Source organism: Bombina bombina, chromosome 3 (assembly GCF_027579735.1).
Source record: "Bombina bombina isolate aBomBom1 chromosome 3, aBomBom1.pri, whole genome shotgun sequence".
NCBI lineage: Eukaryota > Metazoa > Chordata > Amphibia > Anura > Bombinatoridae > Bombina > Bombina bombina.
In genome coordinates this window covers 404,385,154-404,405,399 of record NC_069501.1, presented here as the reverse complement: position 1 = coordinate 404,405,399, position 20,246 = coordinate 404,385,154, and the positions used below count along the sequence as shown (strand labels likewise).

General features: G+C 39.2%; 1 protein-coding gene across 2 annotated transcripts in view; it reads left to right on the top strand.

Annotated features, from left to right (window-relative positions):
- Nucleotides 1-10,376, top strand: part of AP4B1 (adaptor related protein complex 4 subunit beta 1) — a 140,169-nt gene extending 129,793 nt beyond the window's left edge. For both annotated transcript variants that reach the window (XM_053706575.1, XM_053706574.1), the window contains exons 9-11: nucleotides 1,833-2,040; nucleotides 2,973-3,251; nucleotides 9,939-10,376. In XM_053706575.1, coding sequence (XP_053562550.1) covers nucleotides 1,833-2,040; nucleotides 2,973-3,251; nucleotides 9,939-10,357 — 906 coding nt within the window. In that variant the 3' untranslated portion in view covers nucleotides 10,358-10,376. The remainder of the gene's footprint in view (nucleotides 1-1,832; nucleotides 2,041-2,972; nucleotides 3,252-9,938) is intronic.
- The last annotated feature ends 9,870 nt before the right edge of the window (nucleotides 10,377-20,246 follow it).

Genomic DNA, 20,246 nt, shown 5'->3' with positions numbered 1-20,246 from the left:
ATACAGTTCCCTTGGGACAGCCAACTGATGTGACCTGATGGTGGCTTTCCTGCCTAGCAAAGGACGGTTTGCGGTTGCTCAGCGGTCACTTTTGCGCCTGGTATGTGTGCTAGCACGATGGTGTTTTAAGGGGTTCTTCCATGTTCGGCAGTGACGTGGCCTTGTGTCCTCTTGGTTCTTCCTATGACTTCCTGTCTTATGGGCAGATGTTATCAACGCTCTCCTCTTCAGGGGGCTCGTTGTCCTCCTTACGGAGGTGTGGTTCCCTTTTTAGGGGCCTCTCCTGTGTTCGGGAGGTTGGAACAGATGTTTATCTGGTTTGGGGGATTGGTCTGCTCTTTTAGTTATTCCTTTCCATCTGGGGAGCTGCTGGCTCTGCATTGAGACTTATTCGGGTGGCCTTGCTAGATCTCCTTGGGTCTAACACCTGCTCGATTGTCTCTAGGTTGAAGTGGCTGTGTCCATTCTTCCGCCCTTTTGGGGGCCGGTCTTGGGGTTCCTTTCGGTTCCCTTGCTTTCAGATCTGCCGTTGCTTGGGCTGGTGCGGCTAGGTGTAGGATCTGAGATCTCAGGTCTTGGGGGTGACAGTGGACCTTCTTTTTTTAGAGGTTCTGTGCCTCTCCCCCTTTGAAATCTGTGAGTAGGCTTGGCGGCCTGGATTTCCTGGAGAGTGTCCTCTGTCTTGGAGGTTGGGCAACCTCTGTCTTGGAGGGTGGACAGTCTGCTATTTTGTGTGGCCGCTTCTTCCTTACGGATAGTGTTTTCTCAGTGTCTTCCTACGGATGGCAGTGTGTTACTGGACTCCGATCTTTATTTTCTAAGTTTGCTTCTTGTAATTTCTGTTTGCTCAGTCTCTGAGTTCTGTCTTCAGCTGTCTTTTTCGGTGCTGTTGCACGATGTTTGTGAGATGTTTCTTCTCCTTGATGTTGCTCCTTGTGAGTTTGGCGTCATCTCCTCTTTTTCTCGGGATCCATTCGGGTCTCTGTGGACTTGGCCTTCCTTTGAAGGTTTTTTTTTCTCTTTATGGATTTTTGCTGTACCTTTTTGGTATCCATTTTGGCTTGCCATTGTCCTCTCCCTTTTGGGGATTTTGGTACTGTAAGGGGACCGACTGCTGGGCAACGGTTCTCCTGGAGGAGTGTTGGCTCAGTGAGTCTGCTTGCGGTCTCTAGTTAGGCTTTTGGACTATCTGCGGGTCAGTGTCCTTGGGGCCTTTTCCCTCTAGTTCTTTTGCCTGGCTGTGATGAAGCAGGGTTTGGTTAGGTTGTGTTTTTTTCAGGCCTGGTGCCCTCAGAATGGGCCGCCTATTGTACCCTCCCGTTTTGGCATTCAGTGTCCTCTATAGCTTGGGTATTGTTTTCCCAAAAGTAATGAATGCAGCTGTGGACTTCCATTTATGAAGAAAAACTTAAATTATGCTTACCTGATCATTTTCTTTTCTTCAGATGGAAAGAATCCACAGCTCCCCACCCGTATTTGTTCTGTGGGGCGTCTCTCTTGTTTTTTATTCTTCTGGTACTTCTTCTACTGTTCCTTGTTAATCTACATAATGACTAGGGCATGAGAGAAGTGGGAGGAGTATTTAAGCCTTTGGCTGTGGTGTCTTTGCCTTCTCCCGGTGGCTAGGTTCTTAATTCCCAAAAGTAATGAATGCAGCTGTTGACTCTTTCCATCTGAAGAAAAGAAAATGATCAGGTAAGCATAATTTAAGTTAAGCTACACTTTTAACTATTCTTTTTCCCATTTTCCAAACTTTCCTCATAAACTTTGATAGATCCCTTAATATTTTTAATACATCTATATTATTATCCCCCTTAATTATATATCCTTAGGGGAAGCAGGCACTGATTTGGCTTTTGGGGATGCATGGAGAACTAATTCCTAATGCCCCCTATGTATTGGAGGACTATGCTGATAATATTAAGGCAGAGACTTGTCCAGTAGTGAAGATGGAGCTGCTGACTGCCCTTGTGCGACTGTTCCTGTCTAGACCAGCAGAATGTCAAGACACACTGGGGCGACTTATTTATTTCTGCATTGGTAAGCAAATATCTTGTTTCTGCTGCAGACAATTTAGCATCGTTGGGGGTGGTTGATGAAACGATTGTTGAACAGGAGATAGATTATTCACAGTGAACTAAAAACTGACTCATCTGCATTGTTTCTCACAAAAATCTATTTGCTGAAACAAAAACTTATACTGAACTGTATAGTGAGCACAAATACCCAGTCCCGTGATTGTTTTCAGTAGATAATGATTTCTGAACCATTTATAATTTTACATTTTTTTTGTATCCCGCCTGAAATAGAGCAAGTGTTTTTTGTTAAAAAGTGCCTGTTTATCTTCATTACAAATCATGAATGTCAAATGATCAAGACAGGTTCAATACTTTGCTGAAAGACAAAAAGATACACATTTAATAAACCATTTCAATTGCTGAATTTTGCCTAAACTTTTATTAAGAGTATACATCACCTTTTCTGACCAAACAACACACCCTCCTTTGATAGCATGTGTTTGTAAAGCTCATTAGATGTGCTTTGATTACATTTTTGAACTTATGGCAGTTGTTTGTTAAAGGGAATTTTATAGATAGGGTTAGGGTTGACAGCTGTCCTGCATGACATTTGGATGACCAGAGGATGATTGGTGGGAAATATACTGCTGGCCCTGAAGTCCTTTGTCAACCACATAGCCATCTCAGACCTCAGGTCCGAAACCATGGTCTTAAAGCATTCTCAGCACAAGACCACCTCAGATCAGACACTATGGCCCTGCAGAAATCTAAGCCCATGTCCATTTTAAACCTCAGATCAGACCCATGCACTTCAGCAGTCTCAACATATGCCCACATCAAATCAGACAATATGACCCTGCAGCAATCTCTGAACACCTCCACCTCAGATCAGGCATTCTTTGATTTTGCTTTATCTGGAAAACTTAACAAGTCTTTATCTTATATTTTATCTAGAGGAGGAGACCAACATGGCTGTGCGCGATCGAGGCCTATTTTACTACAGACTATTAGCTGCCGGTGTGGAGGAAGTTAAACTAGTTATGAACAGCCCAAAATCTGATCCATCTGTTGGTCTCTTGGTGAATCGAACAGAGCAACCATTTAAAAACTGGGTGCCACGTTTTAACACATTAGTACCATTATATGAAAAGAAACAGTGGGAATGTCTGTCTCCCAGAGCAAACAGGACTAACCTTAGCCTTTTGGAAAATGCTTCAGATCATCTAGTAAGAGGTAGGTTTTGTGAAAAAGCTGCAAAAGCTTCAAAATAGTTTTTTTTCATTGGATATGAGGAAGATATGTAGAAATTACCTTTTGTGGATGTAATTTAGATACATTTTGGAGCTTGCTAAATGTAAAAATGAGAGTATTGTTTTCTTTCATGTAATTAGCAAGAGTCCATGAGCTAGTGACGTATGGGATATACATTCCTACCAGGAGGGGCAAAGTTTCCCAAACCTCAAAATGCCTATAAATACACTCCTCACCACACCCACAATTCAGTTTTACAAACTTTGCCTCCCATGGAGGTGGTGAAGTATGTTTGTGCTAGATTCTACGTTGATATGCGCTTCGCAGCAGGCTGGAGCCTGGTTTTCCTCTCAGAGTGCAGTGAATGTCAGAGGGATGTGAAGAGAGTATTGCCTATTTGAATTCAATGGTCTTCCTCTAGGGGATCTATTTCATAGGTTCTCTGTTATCGGTCGTAGAGATTCATCTCTTACCTCCCTTTTCAGATCGACGATATACTCTTATATACCATTACCTCTACTGATTCTCGTTTCAGTACTGGTTTGGCTGTCTCCTATATGTAGATGAGTGTCTTAGGGTAAGTAAGTCTTATTTTTTTATGACACTCTAAGCTATGGTTGGGCACTTTATATGTAAAGTTCTAAATATATGTGTTTAAACTTATATTTGCCATGATTCAGGATAATCAGTATTCCTTATTTCAGACAGTCAGTTTCATTAAGTTTCATTTAATGCATATGAAATATTTTTTTCTTACCTTAAAAGAATTTTTTCAATTGACTTTTTTTCCCTGTGGGCTGTTAGGCTCGCGGGGGCTGAAAATGCTTCAATTTATTGCGTCATTCTTGGCGCTGACTTTTTTGGCGCAAAAATTTTGTCATTTCCGGCGCCCTAATTGACGCCAGAAGTTTGCGTATCGTTGCGTCATATTTGACGTTCAGACGTTTTTTTGCGCCAAAATTGTGGGCGTCGTTTTTTTCTGCATCACAGGATGTGGCGTCATACTTGGCATCAAAAAATATGAGCGTTGTATGTGGGCATCATTCTTGTCTCCACCTTTTTTTCACTTTATTTCAGTCTCATTTTTCATTGCTTCTGGTTGCTAGAGGCTTGTTCATTTGGCATTTTTTCCCATTCCTGAAACTGTCATTTAAGGAATTTGATAATTTTGCTTTATATGTTGTTTTTTCTATTACATATTGCAAGATGTCTCAACATGACCCTGGATCAGAATCTACTTCTGGAAAGACGCTGCCTGATGCTGGTTCTACCAAAGTTAAGTGCATCTGTTGTAAACTTTTGGTAACTGTTCCTCCAGCTGTTGTTTGTGATAACTGTCATGATAAACTTTCTAATGCAGATTGTGTTTCCATTAGTAATAATCCATTACCTGTTGTTGTTCCTTCAACATCTAATGTTCAGGATGTCCCTGTTAATGTAAAAGAATTTGTTTCTAAATCTATTAGGAAGGCTCTGTCTGTTATTCCTCCTTCCAGTAAGCGTAAAAGGTCTTTTAAAACTTCTCATATTTCAGATGAATTTTTAAGTGACCGTCATCATTCTGACTTATCTGTTTCTGATGAGGATCTATCTGGTTTAGAAGATTCTGCCTCAGATATTGACACTGATAAATCTTCATATTTATTTAAGATGGAGTTTATTCGTTCTTTACTTAAAGAAGTGTTAATTGCATTAGATATGGAGGAGTCTAGTCCTCTTGATACTAAATCTACTAAGCATTTAAATTCGGTTTTCAAACCTCATGTAGTTATTCCTGAAGTTTTTCCAGTTCCTGATGCTATTTCAGAAGTAATTTCTAGGGAATGGAATAGTCTGGGTACTTCATTTACTCCTTCTCAAAGGTTTAGGAAATTGTACCCTGTGCCATCTGATAGATTAGAGTTTTGGGATAAAATCCCTAAAGTTGATAAGGCTATTTCTACTCTTGCTAAACGTACTACTATTCCTACGGCGGATAGTACTTCCTTTAAGGATCCTTTAGACAGGAAGCTTGAATCCTTTCTAAGGAGAGCTTATTTATGTTCAGATAATCTTCTTAGACCTGCTATTTCTTTGGCTGATGTTGCTGCAGCTTCAACTTTCTGGTTGGAGGCTTTAGCGCAACAAGTGTCAGACCATAATGCTTATAGCATTGTTAAACTTCTTCAACATGCTAATAACTTTATTTGTGATGCCATTTTTGATATCATTAGAATTGATGTCAGATATATGTCTTTAGCTATCTTAGCTAGAAGAGCTTTATGGCTTAAATCTTGGAATGCAGATATGACTTCTAAGTCAACTTTGCTTTCTCTTTCTTTCCAAGGTAATAAATTATTTGGTTCACAGTTGAATTCTATTATTTCAACTGTTACTGGGGGGAAAGGAACCTTTTTGCCTCAGGACAAAAAATCTAAAGGTAAATATAGGGCTGCTAATCGTTTTCGTTCCTTTCGTCAGAATAAAGAACAGAAGCCTGACCCTTCCCCTAAAGGAACGGTTTCCATTTGGAAGCCTTCTCCAGTCTGGAATAAATCCAAGCCTTTTAGAAAGTCAAAACCAGCTCCTAAATCCGCATGAAGGTGCGGCCCTCATTCCAGCACAGCTGGTAGGGGGCAGGTTACGATTTTTCAAAGATATTTGGATCAATTAGATTCACAGTCTTTGGATTCAGAACATTGTTTCTCAAGGATACAGAATAGGTTTCAAGATAAGACCTCCTGTGAGAAGATTTTTTCTCTCTCGCATTCCAGTAAACCCAGTGAAGGCTCAGGCATTTCTGAAATGTGTTTCAGATCTAGAGTTGGCTGGGGTAATTGTACCAGTTCCAGTTCTGGAACAGGGTCTGGGTTTTTCTCAAATCTATTCATTGTACCAAAGAAGGAGAATTCCTTCAGACCAGTTCTGGATCTAAAAATGTTGAATCGTTATGTAAGAATACCAACATTCAAAATGGTGACTATAAGGAATATTCTGCCTTTTGTTCAGCAAGGGCATTATATGTCCACAATAGATTTACAGGATGCATATCTTCATATTCCAATTCATCCAGATCACTATCAGTTTCTGAGATTCTCTTTTCTAGACAAGCATTACCAGTTTGCTGCCCTTCCGTTTGGCCTAGCAACAGCTCCAAGGATCTTTTCAAAGGTTCTTGGTGCCCTTCTCTCTGTAATCAGAGAACAGGGTATTGCGGTATTTCCTTATTTGGACGATATCTTGGTACTTGCTCAGTCTTTACATTCTGCAGAATCTCATACGAATCAACTTGTGTTGTTTCTTCAAGAACATGGTTGGAGGATCAATTTACCAAAGAGTTCTTTGATTCCTCAGACAAAGGTAACCTTTTTGGGCTTTCAAATAGATTCAGTGTCCATGACTTTGTCTCTAACAGAAAAGAGACGTCTGAAGTTGGTTTCAGCTTGTCGAAACCTTCAGTCTCAGTCATTCCCATCGGTAGCTTTTTGCATGGAAATTCTAGGTCTCATGACTGCTGCATCGGACGCGATCCCCTTTGCTCATTTTCACATGAGACCTCTTTAGCTTTGTATGCTGAACCAGTGGTGCAGGGATTATACAAGGATATCACAAATAATATCCTTAAATCCCACTGTTCGATCTTCTCTGACTTGGTGGTTTGATCACCATCGTTTAATTCAAGGGGCCTCTTTTGTTCGTCCAACCTGGACTGTGATCTCAACAGATGCGAGTCTTTCAGGTTGGGGAGCTGTATGGGGATCTCTGACAGCGCAGGGGGTTTGGGAATCTCAAGAGGCGAGATTACCAATCAACATTTTGGAACTCCGTGCGATTTTCAGAGCTCTCCAGTTCTGGCCTCTTCTGAAGAGAGAATCATTTATTTGTTTTCAGACGGACAATGTCACAACCGTGGCGTATGTCAATCATCAAGGTGGGACTTACAGTCCTCAAGTTATGAAAGAAGTATCTCGGATACTTGTATGGGCGGAATCCAGCTCCTGTCTAATTTCTGCGGTTCACATCCCAGGTGTAGACAATTGGGAAGCGGATTATCTCAGTCGCCAGACGTTACATCTGGGCGAATGGTCTCTTCACCCAGAGGTATTTCTTCATATTGTTCAAATCTGGGGACTTCCAGAAATAGATCTGATGGCCTATCATCTAAACAAGAAACTTCCCAGGTATCTGTCCAGATCCAGGGATCCTCAGGCGGAAGCAGTGGACGCGTTGTCGCTTCCTTGGAATTATCATCCTGCCTATATCTTTCCGCCTCTAGTTCTTCTTCCAAGAGTGATTTCCAAAATTCTTCTGGAACGTTCATTTGTACTGCTGGTGGCTCCAGCATGGCCTCACAGGTTTTTGTATGCGGATCTCATTCGGATGGCCAGTTGCCAACCTTGGACACTTCCCTTAAGGCCAGACCTTTTATCCCAAGGCCCATTTTTCCATCAGGATCTCAAATCATTAAATTTGAAGGTATGGAAATTGAACGCTTGATTCTTAGTCATAGAGGTTTCTCTGACTCAGTAATTAATACTATGTTACAGGCTTGTAAATCTGTGTCTAGGAAGATTTATTATCGAGTCTGGAAGACTTACATTTCTTGGTGTTCTTCTCATAAGTTCTCCTGGCATTCTTTTAGAATTCCTAGAATTTTACAGTTTCTTCAGGATGGTTTGGATAAAGGTTTATTTGCAAGTTCTTTGAAAGGACAAATCTCTGCTCTTTCTGTTCTTTTTCACAGAAAGATTGCTAATCTTCCTGATATTCATTGTTTTGTACAGGCTTTGGTTCGTATCAAGCCTGTCATTAAGTCAATCTCTCCTCCTTGGAGTCTTAATTTGGTTCTGAGGGCTTTACAGGCTCCTCCGTTTGAACCTATGCATTCTCTGGATATTAAATTACTTTCTTGGAAAGTTTTGTTCCTTTTGGCCATCTCTTCTGCTAGAAGAGTTTCTGAGTTATCTGCTCTTTCTTGTGAATCTCCTTTTCTGATTTTTCATCAGGTTAAGGCGGTGTTGCGGACTTCATTTCAATTTTTACCTAAGGTTGTGAATTCTAACCTAAGGTAGTAGAGAAATTGTTGTCCCTTCATTGTGCCCTGATCCTAAGAATTCAAAGGAGAGATCTTTACATTCTTTGGATGTAGTAAGAGCTTTGAAATATTATGTTGAAGCTACTAAAGATTTTAGAAAGACTTCTAGTCTATTTGTTATCTTTTCTGGTTCCAGGAAAGGTCAGAAAGCTTCTGCCATTTCTTTTGCGTCTTGGTTAAAGTCTTTGATTCATCATGCTTATCTGGAGTCGGATAAGTCCCCGCCTCAAAGGATTACGGCTCATTCTACTAGGTCAGTTTCTACTTCCTGGGCTTTTAGGAATGAAGCTTCTGTTGATCAGATTTGCAAAGCAGCAACTTGGTCTTCTTTGCATACTTTTACTAAATTCTACCATTTTGATGTTTTCTCTTCTTCTGAAGCAGTTTTTGGTAGAAAAGTACTTCAGGCATCTATTTCAGTTTGATTCTTCTGCTTATGTTTTCAGTTTTTTTCATTATTTAGATTAAAACTTTTGATTTGGGTTGTGGATTATTTTTTCAGCGGAATTGGCTGTCTTTATTTTATCCCTCCCTCTCTAGTGACTCTTGCGTGGAAGTTCCACATCTTGGGTATCTGCTATCCCATACGTCACTAGCTCATGGACTCTTGCTAATTACATGAAAGAAAACATAATTTATGTAAGAACTTACCTGATAAATTCATTTCTTTCATGTTAGCAAGAGTCCATGAGACCCACCCTTTTTGTGGTGGTTATGATTTTTTTGTATAAAGCACAATTATTCCAATTCCTTTGCTTTCGATCCTTTCTTATCACCCCACTTCTTGGCTATTCGTTAAACTGAATTGTGGGTGTGGTGAGGGGTGTATTTATAGGCATTTTGAGGTTTGGGAAACTTTGCCCCTCCTGGTAGGAATGTATATCCCATATGTCACTAGCTCATGGACTCTTGCTAATATGAAAGAAATGAATTTATCAGGTAAGTTCTTACATAAATTATGTTTTTTGTGTGTTAAAAAAAAACAACAGAATTATGACATAAACGTGTCTTCACAACTTCATAAATATCTGATTGTTTATAGGAATATAATAGTGAAGGGCATTTTTAAAATTATATTGGTCTCCCACACACATATGTAACTGAAACAAATATGTTAAATTAAAAACTATGTTAAAGGGATATAAAATCCAAAAATTTTCTTTCATGATTCAGATAGAGCATACAATTCTAAACAACTTTCCAATATATTTCTATTACCAATTTTGCTTAATTCTCTTGGTATCCTTAATTGAAGGAGCAGCAATGCAGTACTGGGAATTAGTTTAACACATTAGTATGCCAATAACAAGAGGCATATATGTGCAGCCACCAATCAGCAGCTAGGTCCCACCTCCTGAGCCTATCTAGATATGCTTTTCCACAAAGGATACCAAAAAAATTGAGCAAATTAAATAGAAGTAAAATGGAAAGTTGTTTAAAATTGTATGCTCTATCTATTTGAATCGTGAAGGAAAAATTTTGGGTTTTATGTCCCTTTAAATAAGATGCATTGGAATTGTAGACCTATTTTGCTACTTAGTTATGTTTCGTTAAACAAAGCTGTTTTATTAATTGTCCTGTAACATGTTTTTCAGCTGAACAGAGTGCAGCAGCAGAATCAGATATACAAGATGAAGAGTCTTCTGATTTTACCCTAATGTCTGATATTGCAATGACACCAGAGCTATTTGAGAAGAACTGGCACTCATCAGATCCTGCATGTCAGTTGTCCATAGAATGGAAAAGCAGTGTACATCTAGATACTCTGCAAACTGCCTTACACTTGATGAACATCTACACTATTGCAAAGAGTAAAGCTGGTTTGCAACCATGGAAATCTTATCTCTACGCCCAGGATAACATAGGAAATATGTATTTCATACAGATGGTGCTTGCTAGTGATGCTTCTGCTTTTCAGACAATGGTAAAACAAAGTCCAGGGAGAGAGGACGTACTACAGAATTTTATATCTCTCTTAAAAACTGCGGTTGGAACAATCTTATCTCTATCTTGATAAATATGATTACTTTTAAGTTCTGTTAGTTATGTTGCATTAATGGAGGTATGCATTGATGACAGGGATGTGCCTTAACTCTCACATCGATAACAAGGAGAGGCCTAGAGATGTGTAGAGATGAGAATTCTAGGAATTGATAGAAGAGTGAGAAGAAGTACAAGGCAGAAAAAGTAGATCTGATTGGAACAGGGTGTTTGCATCATGAAGCGGAGAGAAAAAAATAGGGCAGAACATAGAATCATCAATTACTGTTGGGAATATCACTCCTGGCCAGCAGGAGGAGGCGAAGAGCACCACAGCAAAGCTGTTAAAGGGACATGAAACCTAAATTTTTTTCTTTCATGATTTAGAAAGAGCATGCAGTTTTAAACAACTTTCTAATTTACTTCTATTATCTAATTTGCTTCATTCTCTTGATATTCTTAGCTGAAAAGCATATCTAGATAGGCTCAGTCGCTGCTGATTGGTTGCTGCACATAAATGCCTCCTGTGATTAGCTCTCCCATGTGCATTGCTCTTTCTTCAACAAAGGATATCTAAAACATGAAGCAAATTAGATAATAGAAGTAAATTGGAAAGTTGTTTAAAATTGTATTCTCTATCTGAATCATGAAAGAAATAATTTGGGTTTAGTGTCCCTTTAAGTATCACTTCCCTTCATTCTCTTTGCCTTCGGTGCAAGGAGGAAGTGGTTTTTGGTGTCTAAAAAAGATGGATTTATTTCACTTCAATCAAAATTTTATTATTTTGAAAGCAGAGTAGGTTTGCTCTAAACTTTCCTCTCAAGATGGGGTCTAGCCGTACGACACATTAGTCTCCTCAGTAGAGCAGTGGTGGCTTTAAAGCAGTTAGTAATTTGTAAGGTGGGCCTTGCTGCGTTTTCCTAACATGTTGCTGCCCTGGTATAAAAAGCCTGAATAGGTTTACTCTGTCTTTCTTTTTCTACAGGTCTCTGTGAGGCGAGGCATCCTCTCATACCTAGTGAGCTGTCCTCCTGCCGGACGGCCAAATGCGGGTAAAAGCTTTTGTCTTCTAAGTATTGGGGACTTGCACTTATGAGTCTTTCACTGCACATTATTCGGGACACATTTATCCTTTAGAAGGACATTGTAGGCAGGATGCAGGCACTTTTGTGACAGGAGACTAGGGGTTAATACTGTAGGCTCATGTGTTTACAGTCACTTTAGGGGTTCATAATATCTCTGATATTTTATTGCCTATTGTTTTTTAACTCCTAGGAATGAATTTTAAAAGGCTTAATAAATTTGGGTTTGAAGAGCTCAATACCTTTTATCAGCATACAGTATATAAGCTTTCAATGATGTTTGGCTTGTTTTGTAGAGCGCGCTTTTCTCAGAGGGAATTAGAGATATTGCTGCGCAATTCTATTGATCTTGCCCTGTAAGTGTTTCAGTGGCTGCAGAATCCAACTGCCATTTGCAGCTTTTAGGTACGCCATTTCTATGCTTCATGTATGTCCAGGCTAGATCACTCAAGTAATCAGAACTCTTTTCTGGGCAACTGGAATGAAGCGCGATATTAGCAATTTTGCGCTTCATTTCCAGCCGATGCCATGTCTCTTCCTCCTTTCTTGACTTGTGAAGGAGTGCGGCGCCATTTTGCGACTCTCGTTGGTTCCGGTCATGTGACCCCGCCTCTTCAGTGTCTCCGACTGAGATAGGAACTGCAGTTTAGCAGTTTGGTCTTTTAAAAAAGCTTGCGAAAGTTCACTTGTGTTTAACTCCTATGTGTCAATGTATATTTATTAAAGGGTTAATAAATTAAGCCGTTTTTTCTACTATATTGTGTTAAAAATAATAAAACATACCACCGCAGTATAGTGGTAAGTGTCCTAGAGGGGTTAGAATTCAATGCAGACTAGGATGTGTTTCGTCCTCCTTAAGATGAGTGATGGGGACTTATGTTCTAGTTTATGAAACAGGGGTCTGTTTTTTATGTATATATAATTGTTTTTAAGGTGGCAGTATTCACTAATTAAAACATTTATTGTTCAGGGTTGGAACAGTGCTCTGCTCCTATGAATCAAATGTTTTTTGGCTTGAGGAACAAATTGTTTCCGCCTCTTTCCCTCATATTTGAATATATCTTTTTAAATAAAGATATTTTTCGCCTCTAAGGATAAGTTTAGACAAATTAAAATGTCTGTTTTCGTCTGTGCCGCTTATTTAGCAAGAGCTATTGAGTACAGATAAATCTGAGCCTTATGTCTCCCAGGATGATGCTGTTCAGGCAATTCCACAGCTTCTCCTTAAATATCCCAAGCCTCTATGGCGTCACAGTGCCCTGCGGTTATTCTCAATCTCCGGGTGGAGTGTGTTTGCTTACAGATTTTGCAGCTCAGGTATTATCTGCGATACCTGCGGCTTTGTCTGTTTTTCCTTACCTACAGGGAAAATGCAAGAGGACATTAAAGTTTCAGATAGTAAAGTTTCTGCTCCACTTTCTGCTACCCAGGTTGCTCTCTCCCAAGTTTTGGTGAGGAGGATTCACTGGTAGTTTCTGAGGGTGAAATCTCAGATTTGGAAAGTATAATTCCTTTATCTGATGCTGAAGTGATCTCCTTCAGATGTATGCTGGAATACCTTGTGGACTGTTAAAGGAGGTTTTGGCTACTTGGACGACATTGATACCCCTGTCGTTGTCAACCTTTGAAAGTTTTGTGATTTCTATCATTTCTATGTTCCTTCCTATGAGGAAGTGTTTTTACGTGCCTAGACCTTTACGGGTCCATGGATAGGAGGTTTAATTGTTCTGTCAAAGCAATGCCTTGCCTTATTAGGCTTTCTATGCTAGCCCGCTGGGCATTGTGGCTGATAGCTTAGTCAGGTGAGAAGCCTACCTGTGGTAAAGCCTAGGCTTTATAGTTCATTTTATGTTTCCTTTCAAGGGTGAGACCTTTTTTGGATTTGGTTTGACTGATTTATCCTCTGAATTTACAGGAAGATTTTTCTACCTCACGTCAAGAGAGTAAGAATAAAGGAGAGTTTTCCTTTTTCCTCTTTCTACAAGGTCAGTCATGTCTTTTGGAAGACAACCAATCTTGGTCCAATCTAAGATTTTCCCTTAGTTCCAGTCCCAGTCTAGAAACAGGATCCAGGTTTTTACTTCAAGTTTTTCAGGGTCTGACCTTCAAAGCAGCATTCTTATCCTTTGGATCAAGAGGGCCTGTCCATAACGAACATAGACCTGAAGGATGTGTATTTATTGCTCCGATGATTCGGGATCTTCTCAAGTTTGAGTCTCATCATCCTAGAAATACTTTTGGGTCTTGGGGTATGGCAATGGTGCTTTTCTGGACAATATATAGTTTAGGTGTTCTCCTTTCTTCGAGCATTCTCTCTTGCCTAGTGGTTAGCTCAGATGCAGTGAAGGTTGTGAGTTTGAATCCAGCTCGGCATGTTTGTTTTGCATACATGACCGTCTATATATTTCAAAAATTAATCTGGAAAAGAGTTCCCTTGTTCCATTCACAAGGGTGATTTCTTTTGGAGGACCTTAATAGATTCTCTATCTTGGAGAAGATTCTATCAAAGGTCAGCTACTCAAGGATTTATTCCTTTTCCTCTCTCTGATGTCTTCGGTCCAGTCAACAGCAAGCTCTAATGGTCCGGTTGATAGCTTAACCATCTTGCAATCAGAGGGTTGAGATTTTGAATCTAGCTGCAGTTGATTTTCTCTTCACTTTTCAGTTACTCTATGTATGGAGGGAATTGTTCTGATGGTTTCCATGGACATCATTCCCTTTGTGCTATTTTCCATACAATGGAGATCTTTCGGATCTGTCTCGGGAGATAGATCTAAATCAATCATCAAGAGATTTTCTTCCATGGTGGTTTTTCAGGAGTATCTGTCTCAGGGCGCGTGCTTCTTGAGACATTCCTGGGTGATGTGATCACGGACGCCAGCCTACTGGGCTGGGAAGCAGTCTGGGACTCATTTAAGGCATGGAAGTGTCTGCCTTCCTCCTTAACATCTTGGAGTTGAAAGAGATTTGCATTGTTCTGAGGGCTTGGCCTCAGTTGTCTTTAAAGGGACACCGAACCCTAATTTTTTATTTTGTGATTTGTATAGAGCATGCAATTTTAAGCAACTTTCTAATTTTTTCCTATTATCAATTTTTCTTCATTCTCTTGGTATCTTTATTTGAAAAGCAAGAATGTAAGTTTAGATGCCGGCCCATTTTTGGTGAACAACCTGGGTTGTTCTTGCTGATTGGTGGATAAATTCACCCACCAATAAACAAGTGTTGTCCAGGTCTTAACCAAAATTGGCTGGCTCATTAGCTTAAAAGCCTTCTTTTTCAAATAGAGATAGCAAGAGAACAAAGAAAAATTGATAATAGGAGTAAATTAGAAAGTTGCTTAAAATTGCATGTTCTATCTGAATCGCAAAATAAATTTTTTTGGTTCGGTGTCCCTTTAACTTGGCTCCAGTCGGATTAGGTCTTCTCAGTGGCCGTGCTGTCTAAAGCACTGTATTAAACCTACAGTCTTAACTATGCGGTGCATGGATGTTATTTAATCCAGAGGGACTCAAAGTTTCTTAGTCATAGGAGGTGACTTGGATTGTCTGTGAGCGGGAGCTCACGATTGTTGTTTATCATCCACTTTCCAGGGGTGGACAACTGGGAATCGGATTTCTGAACAGACAGATATTTCATCCGGGGAGTGGGATTTTCCATCCGGAGGTGCTCTCCGGGTAAACCTTTACATGTTGGGTTCCTGGAATGGGCTTTTGAGAGCGTTTCCGCAAAACGCCAAGCTTCCAAGATACGGTTCAAGATCTAGTGATCCGCAGACCATTCCAATAGATGTTCTGGTAGTGTTTCCTGGTATTTCAATCTGGCATCTCCGTTTCCTCTGTTTGCTTCCTTTCACGAGTTATTGCTTGTGTCAAACAGGAGAGAGCATCAGTAACTACGATGGCTCCTGCGTGGCCTTGCAGGATTGGGTAGGCAGACCTAGCGGAGATATCGTCTATCTTACCTTGGAGATTTCTTCTGAGGAAGGACCTTCTAATTGAGGGTCTTTTCCTTCTCCCAAATATCATTTCTCGAAGCTGACTGCTTGGAGATTGGACACTTAGTTCGGTTTAAGCATGGGTTTCTGAGTCGGTCTTTGAGACCAGGTTTCTGACTTGTAGACTTTTTCTTGAAACATTTACCATAAGATATGGCGTAAATGTCTTTATGGTGTGAATCCGTAGGCTACTCTAGGAGTAGGGTCAGGATTCTTAGTATTTTGCCCTTTTTGCGGGAAGGTCTGGAGTTTTGTCAGTCAGTTCTCTGAACGGTCAGATTTTTGCATTTTCTTTTCTTACTGCATAAGCGTCTGGCGGACGTGCCAGATGTGCAAATTTTTTGTCAGGCCTTGGTCAGAATCAGGCCTGTGTTTAAGTCTGTTGCTCCTCCTGTGAGCCTTAACTATTGTTCTTAAAGTTTTGCAGCAAGCTATGTTTGAGCCATTGCATTTCATAGATATTAATGGTTATCTTGGAAGGTTTTGTTTATTTTTGCTATCGCTTCTGCTCGGAGAGTGTCTGAACTCTCAGCTTTGCAGTGTGATTTGCCTTATCTTATCTTTCATGCCGATGAGACAGTCCTTTGTACTAAGTTAGGTTCCTCTCTAAAGTAAATTTAAATCAGGAAATTGTTGTTCCTTCTCTTTGTCGTAGTTCTTCTTTTATGAAGAACGTTTGTTGCACAACTTGGTGATTGTGCGTGCTGTACAATTTTATTTACATTCGACTAAGGATTTTCTCCAGTCTGCTTTCCTGTTTGTTTGTTTCTCTGGGAAACGTAAGGGTCAGAAAGCTTCTGTTACTTCTCTTTCCCTCTGGTTAAGAAGTATAATTGGTTTTGCTTATGAGACTGCTGGGCAGCAGTCTCCTGAGAGAATTACAGCTCATTTCACTAGGGCTGTCTCTTCTTGGGTTTTCAAAAATGAAGCTTCTGTAGAATGGATTTGCAAGGCTGAACTTGGTCTTCTCTGCATTCCCTATCAAAATTTTACAAATTGGATTATTTTGCCTTGACTGAGGTTCTTTCGGGAGAAAGGTTCTTCAAGCTGTGGTGCCTTCTGTTTAGGTTACCTGTCTTGTCCCTCCCTAATCATCTGTGTCTAGCTTGGGTATTGATTCCCAACAGTAATTGATGATTCCGTGGACTCACTGTGTCTTAAGAAAGAAAACAAAATGTATGCTTACCTGATAAATTTCTTTATTTCTTGACATGATGAGTCCACGACCCTCCCTGTTTTTCAGACAGTTTTTTTATATAAACCTCAGGCACATTTATTCCTTGTGTTATTTCCTTTCTCTCCTTTTCCTTTGGTCGAATGACTGGGGGTTGTGGGAAGGGAAGTGATGCTTAACAGCTTTGCTGTGGTGCTCTTTGCCTCCTTCTGCTGGCCAGGAGTGATATTCCCAACAGTAATTGATGATTCCGTGGACTCACCGTGTCAAGAAAGAAATACATTTATCAGGTAAGCATAAATTTTGTTTTTAACAGCTAATAAGGTTCAACATTTGCTTAGTTCTATAAACTTTCCAAAGTACTTTTACACTTTACTACATACCATGAAGTGTCAGGCCTCTTCTGCCAAAGGTTATCTGAATCGTGAGCGACATACATAAACATTAAGAAAAAGTGAGTCTAACATTAATTACAAAAAGATCTAGTTTGCTTATAATATTATTGTTCTTAAAGGGCCACTAAACCCTAAAATTTTCTTTCATGATTCAGACAGAGAATACAATTTTAAACAACATTCCAATTTACTTCTATTATCTAATTTGCTGCAATCTTTAGATATCATGTGTTAAAGAAATAGCAATGCACATTGGTGAGCCAAGCACATGAGGCATCTATGTGCAGCCACCAATCAGAAGCTACTGATCCTATCTAGATATGCTTTTCAGGAAAGAATATCAAGAGAATGAAGCAAATTAGATAATGGAAGTAAATTAGAAAGTTGTTTAAAATGGTATTCTCTGTCTGAATCATGAAAGAAAAAAATTGGGTTTATTGTCCCTTTAAGTATATAAAAAAAAAAAACTAAAACAGGAAACTGTGGGCCAGGTGTTTCAGTCAGTATTTATAATGCATTCTAAGAACAATATAGTCTGTGATAACTAAATAAAAGAGCAGTATGAATACTTAAAAAAGGGCTAAAATTTCAAGACTGCTTCCTGTATTACTGTTGCTGTATGACATGAAAATTCCAGGCTTGGTTTAATACTGACTTGGTTTAAGCTGTAGTATTTGCCCTAAAGCATTCAGCTGGCCACATCTGGCTGCCCTAGGGGGTTTAAATGGCCCTTAGCATCATTGAGCAGAAAACTAAAATCAGGAATTTGTTGTTAAAAAAAGTAGTTCCACGCTTCAGATTCAGTCATTAATGTGATGGGAAATGCTGTAAAAAATAAAAACGCATATCACCAATGTAGGTGACATTTATTAACCTTATCTTTCAAAATGCTCTGTTTTCTTTATACAGCAGCAAACTCTAACCCTGCTTTCCTTGCAGTACTGCCCTGCCTACTGCTTACTTGCCCACCTACCACTAATTAAAAAAAAAAACTTTCTAGGAGAGGCAGCCGGCAGCCAAAATATCTGAAAATAGAGAAGCCCACGTTGGCGATATACTGTAATAACGTTTTGTGACAGACTTTGCCATCACTTTAAGCAAATTTTGTAAATTTAAGTAGAGTACACTGTATACAGTTAAAATAATTAGTAGTAACTAATTGCTTATGTATATTTTTTTAACTAAAGATGTGATTACAATATAGGCTTAAAGGGATATCAAACACAATTGTTTTTCTTCCATGATTCAGATAGCGCATGTGGTTTTAAAGAACTTTCAAATTCACTTCTATTATGTAATTTGCTTAATTCTCTTGGTAGGCCTAGTTGAAAAGAATACCTATGTAGGCTCAGGGTCAGCAATGCATTACTGGGAGACCCAGAGGCAGAACTTTGTTTCACTTTCTGCAATGAGATCCTTTTTTAGTGAAAATTTTTCTGCAGGTAATTTTGAAACGAAATTCAATTTTGTATTAGGCAGATGCACTGAAGCACCAACTCAATTGCAGGGGGTTGATTAACTGGAGAATAAAGCAATTTGTAAAGTTCTATAATATATATTGCAGCTGAAAATCTCATTGCAAATTAGCTGCAGAGAAAAAAAAACAAGACTTGAAGTTTTTAAAATGTCTGTTGAATAAATGTGTTTCCTTTGCTCCTTGTCTATCATATAATTATAAGGTAACAATGTAGTAATAAAAAAGGTGCATTGTTCACAAGAATGTCATATTCAGGAATCACAGCTTTGCAGACGAGGTAAGACAAGGGGGCGGAGTTAAAAAAAATCCTTGTGAACCAGTACTGCTCAATATTTGACTATTCTCTTCAGCAGCGCTTCACTATGGTCGCACTGTGTTAATGAAAACTTACTGAGTGCAGCAGCATTGCAAAGCAAAACAGCTAACAGTTCCTGTGTCCTATTCTTTCTACAGACATGCTGCATTTTCTGCAATGACATCTCAGATCACAGCATGTTCTGCCTTGGGACTGGAAGCTAGCTGGTGAGTGGTGGCTGCACATTGGTTCACCAGATGTTTTCAGCTAGCTCCCAATAGTATATAGCTGCTCTTTCAAAAAAAGGATACAAAGAGAATGAATTACATATGTAAATTGAAAAAAAAATGTCATGCTCTATCTGAATCACAAAAGGAAATGCTTTGGTTTCATGGCCCTTCAATTTTAATTATTATCTTTCACATAAGTGTGAATATAATGTAATATGGCCCCCAACCAATTCCACTATACGGGGCTGTCCCACTATACAAAAAGGTTTGGGCCCCCTTATCCTAGTGGGTTAGTGGTTCACTTTAACAATGTAATGTCTAGCAATGCCCCACCTGAAAATCTTCAATGTGCTTGATAAAGGGACAGTAAACACCTTGTACTTACAAGACATTTAGCACATCAGCCAAGTCTATACATTTGTAAAATTAATATCCTATATACTGCAATTGTTTTTCAATAGCCAAACTCCACCCACTTTCTGCCTTTGGAGTAGCCAATCTCTGCTTTAATCTGCAGACAACAAGGCTAACCATGATCATATTGTTAGTATAAAGTGCATTGTTTTGTAGTTATCAGTTAAAGACGCTTATGGAAAGATATGTAGCAGCATTAGCCTTGATAAGTCAACAGGGTGCATTTCCGGGTTTGAGAATTAGAAAATACTACATTTTTAGTTTTAGGGGCAATATAAGTAATGAAAATAAATTGTAAAGTTGTTTTGTTATGCATAATTAAATGTTTTATATTAAAATATACTTTTTACATCTGTGATTACCGTGTATCTAAGCCTCTGCAAACTGCCCCCTTATCTCAGTTCTTATGACAGACAAGCATTTTAGCCAAATTAGTGTTCATTCCTAGGTTTAACTTTTATCAAAGAATTCCAAAAGAACAAAGCAAATTTGCTGCTAAAAGTAATAAGTTGTTTAAAATTGCGTCCCCTATCTGAATCATGCATGTTTAATTTTGACTTGACTTTCCCTTTAAAAATTTCTTTCTTTTTTTTTTTGACAAAAGCATACATAAATTGAGGAATAAACATAATCCAGTTGAGGGAAAGGAAAAGTGGTATTTGATGTTCCTAACTATGCATTATATACTTTTGTATATAAATATATATACAATCACTTGAGTGCAATTGAATTTACGAGTGAAGAGCTATTTATCACTCCCGCTCGCGCGCTAACTCCGCTTGAAGTAAGCTTTTTGCACGCAACGGGCACCGTTCGTATTACAAGTTGAAAGTAAAATGTTTTTGCTCACATTAACCTGACA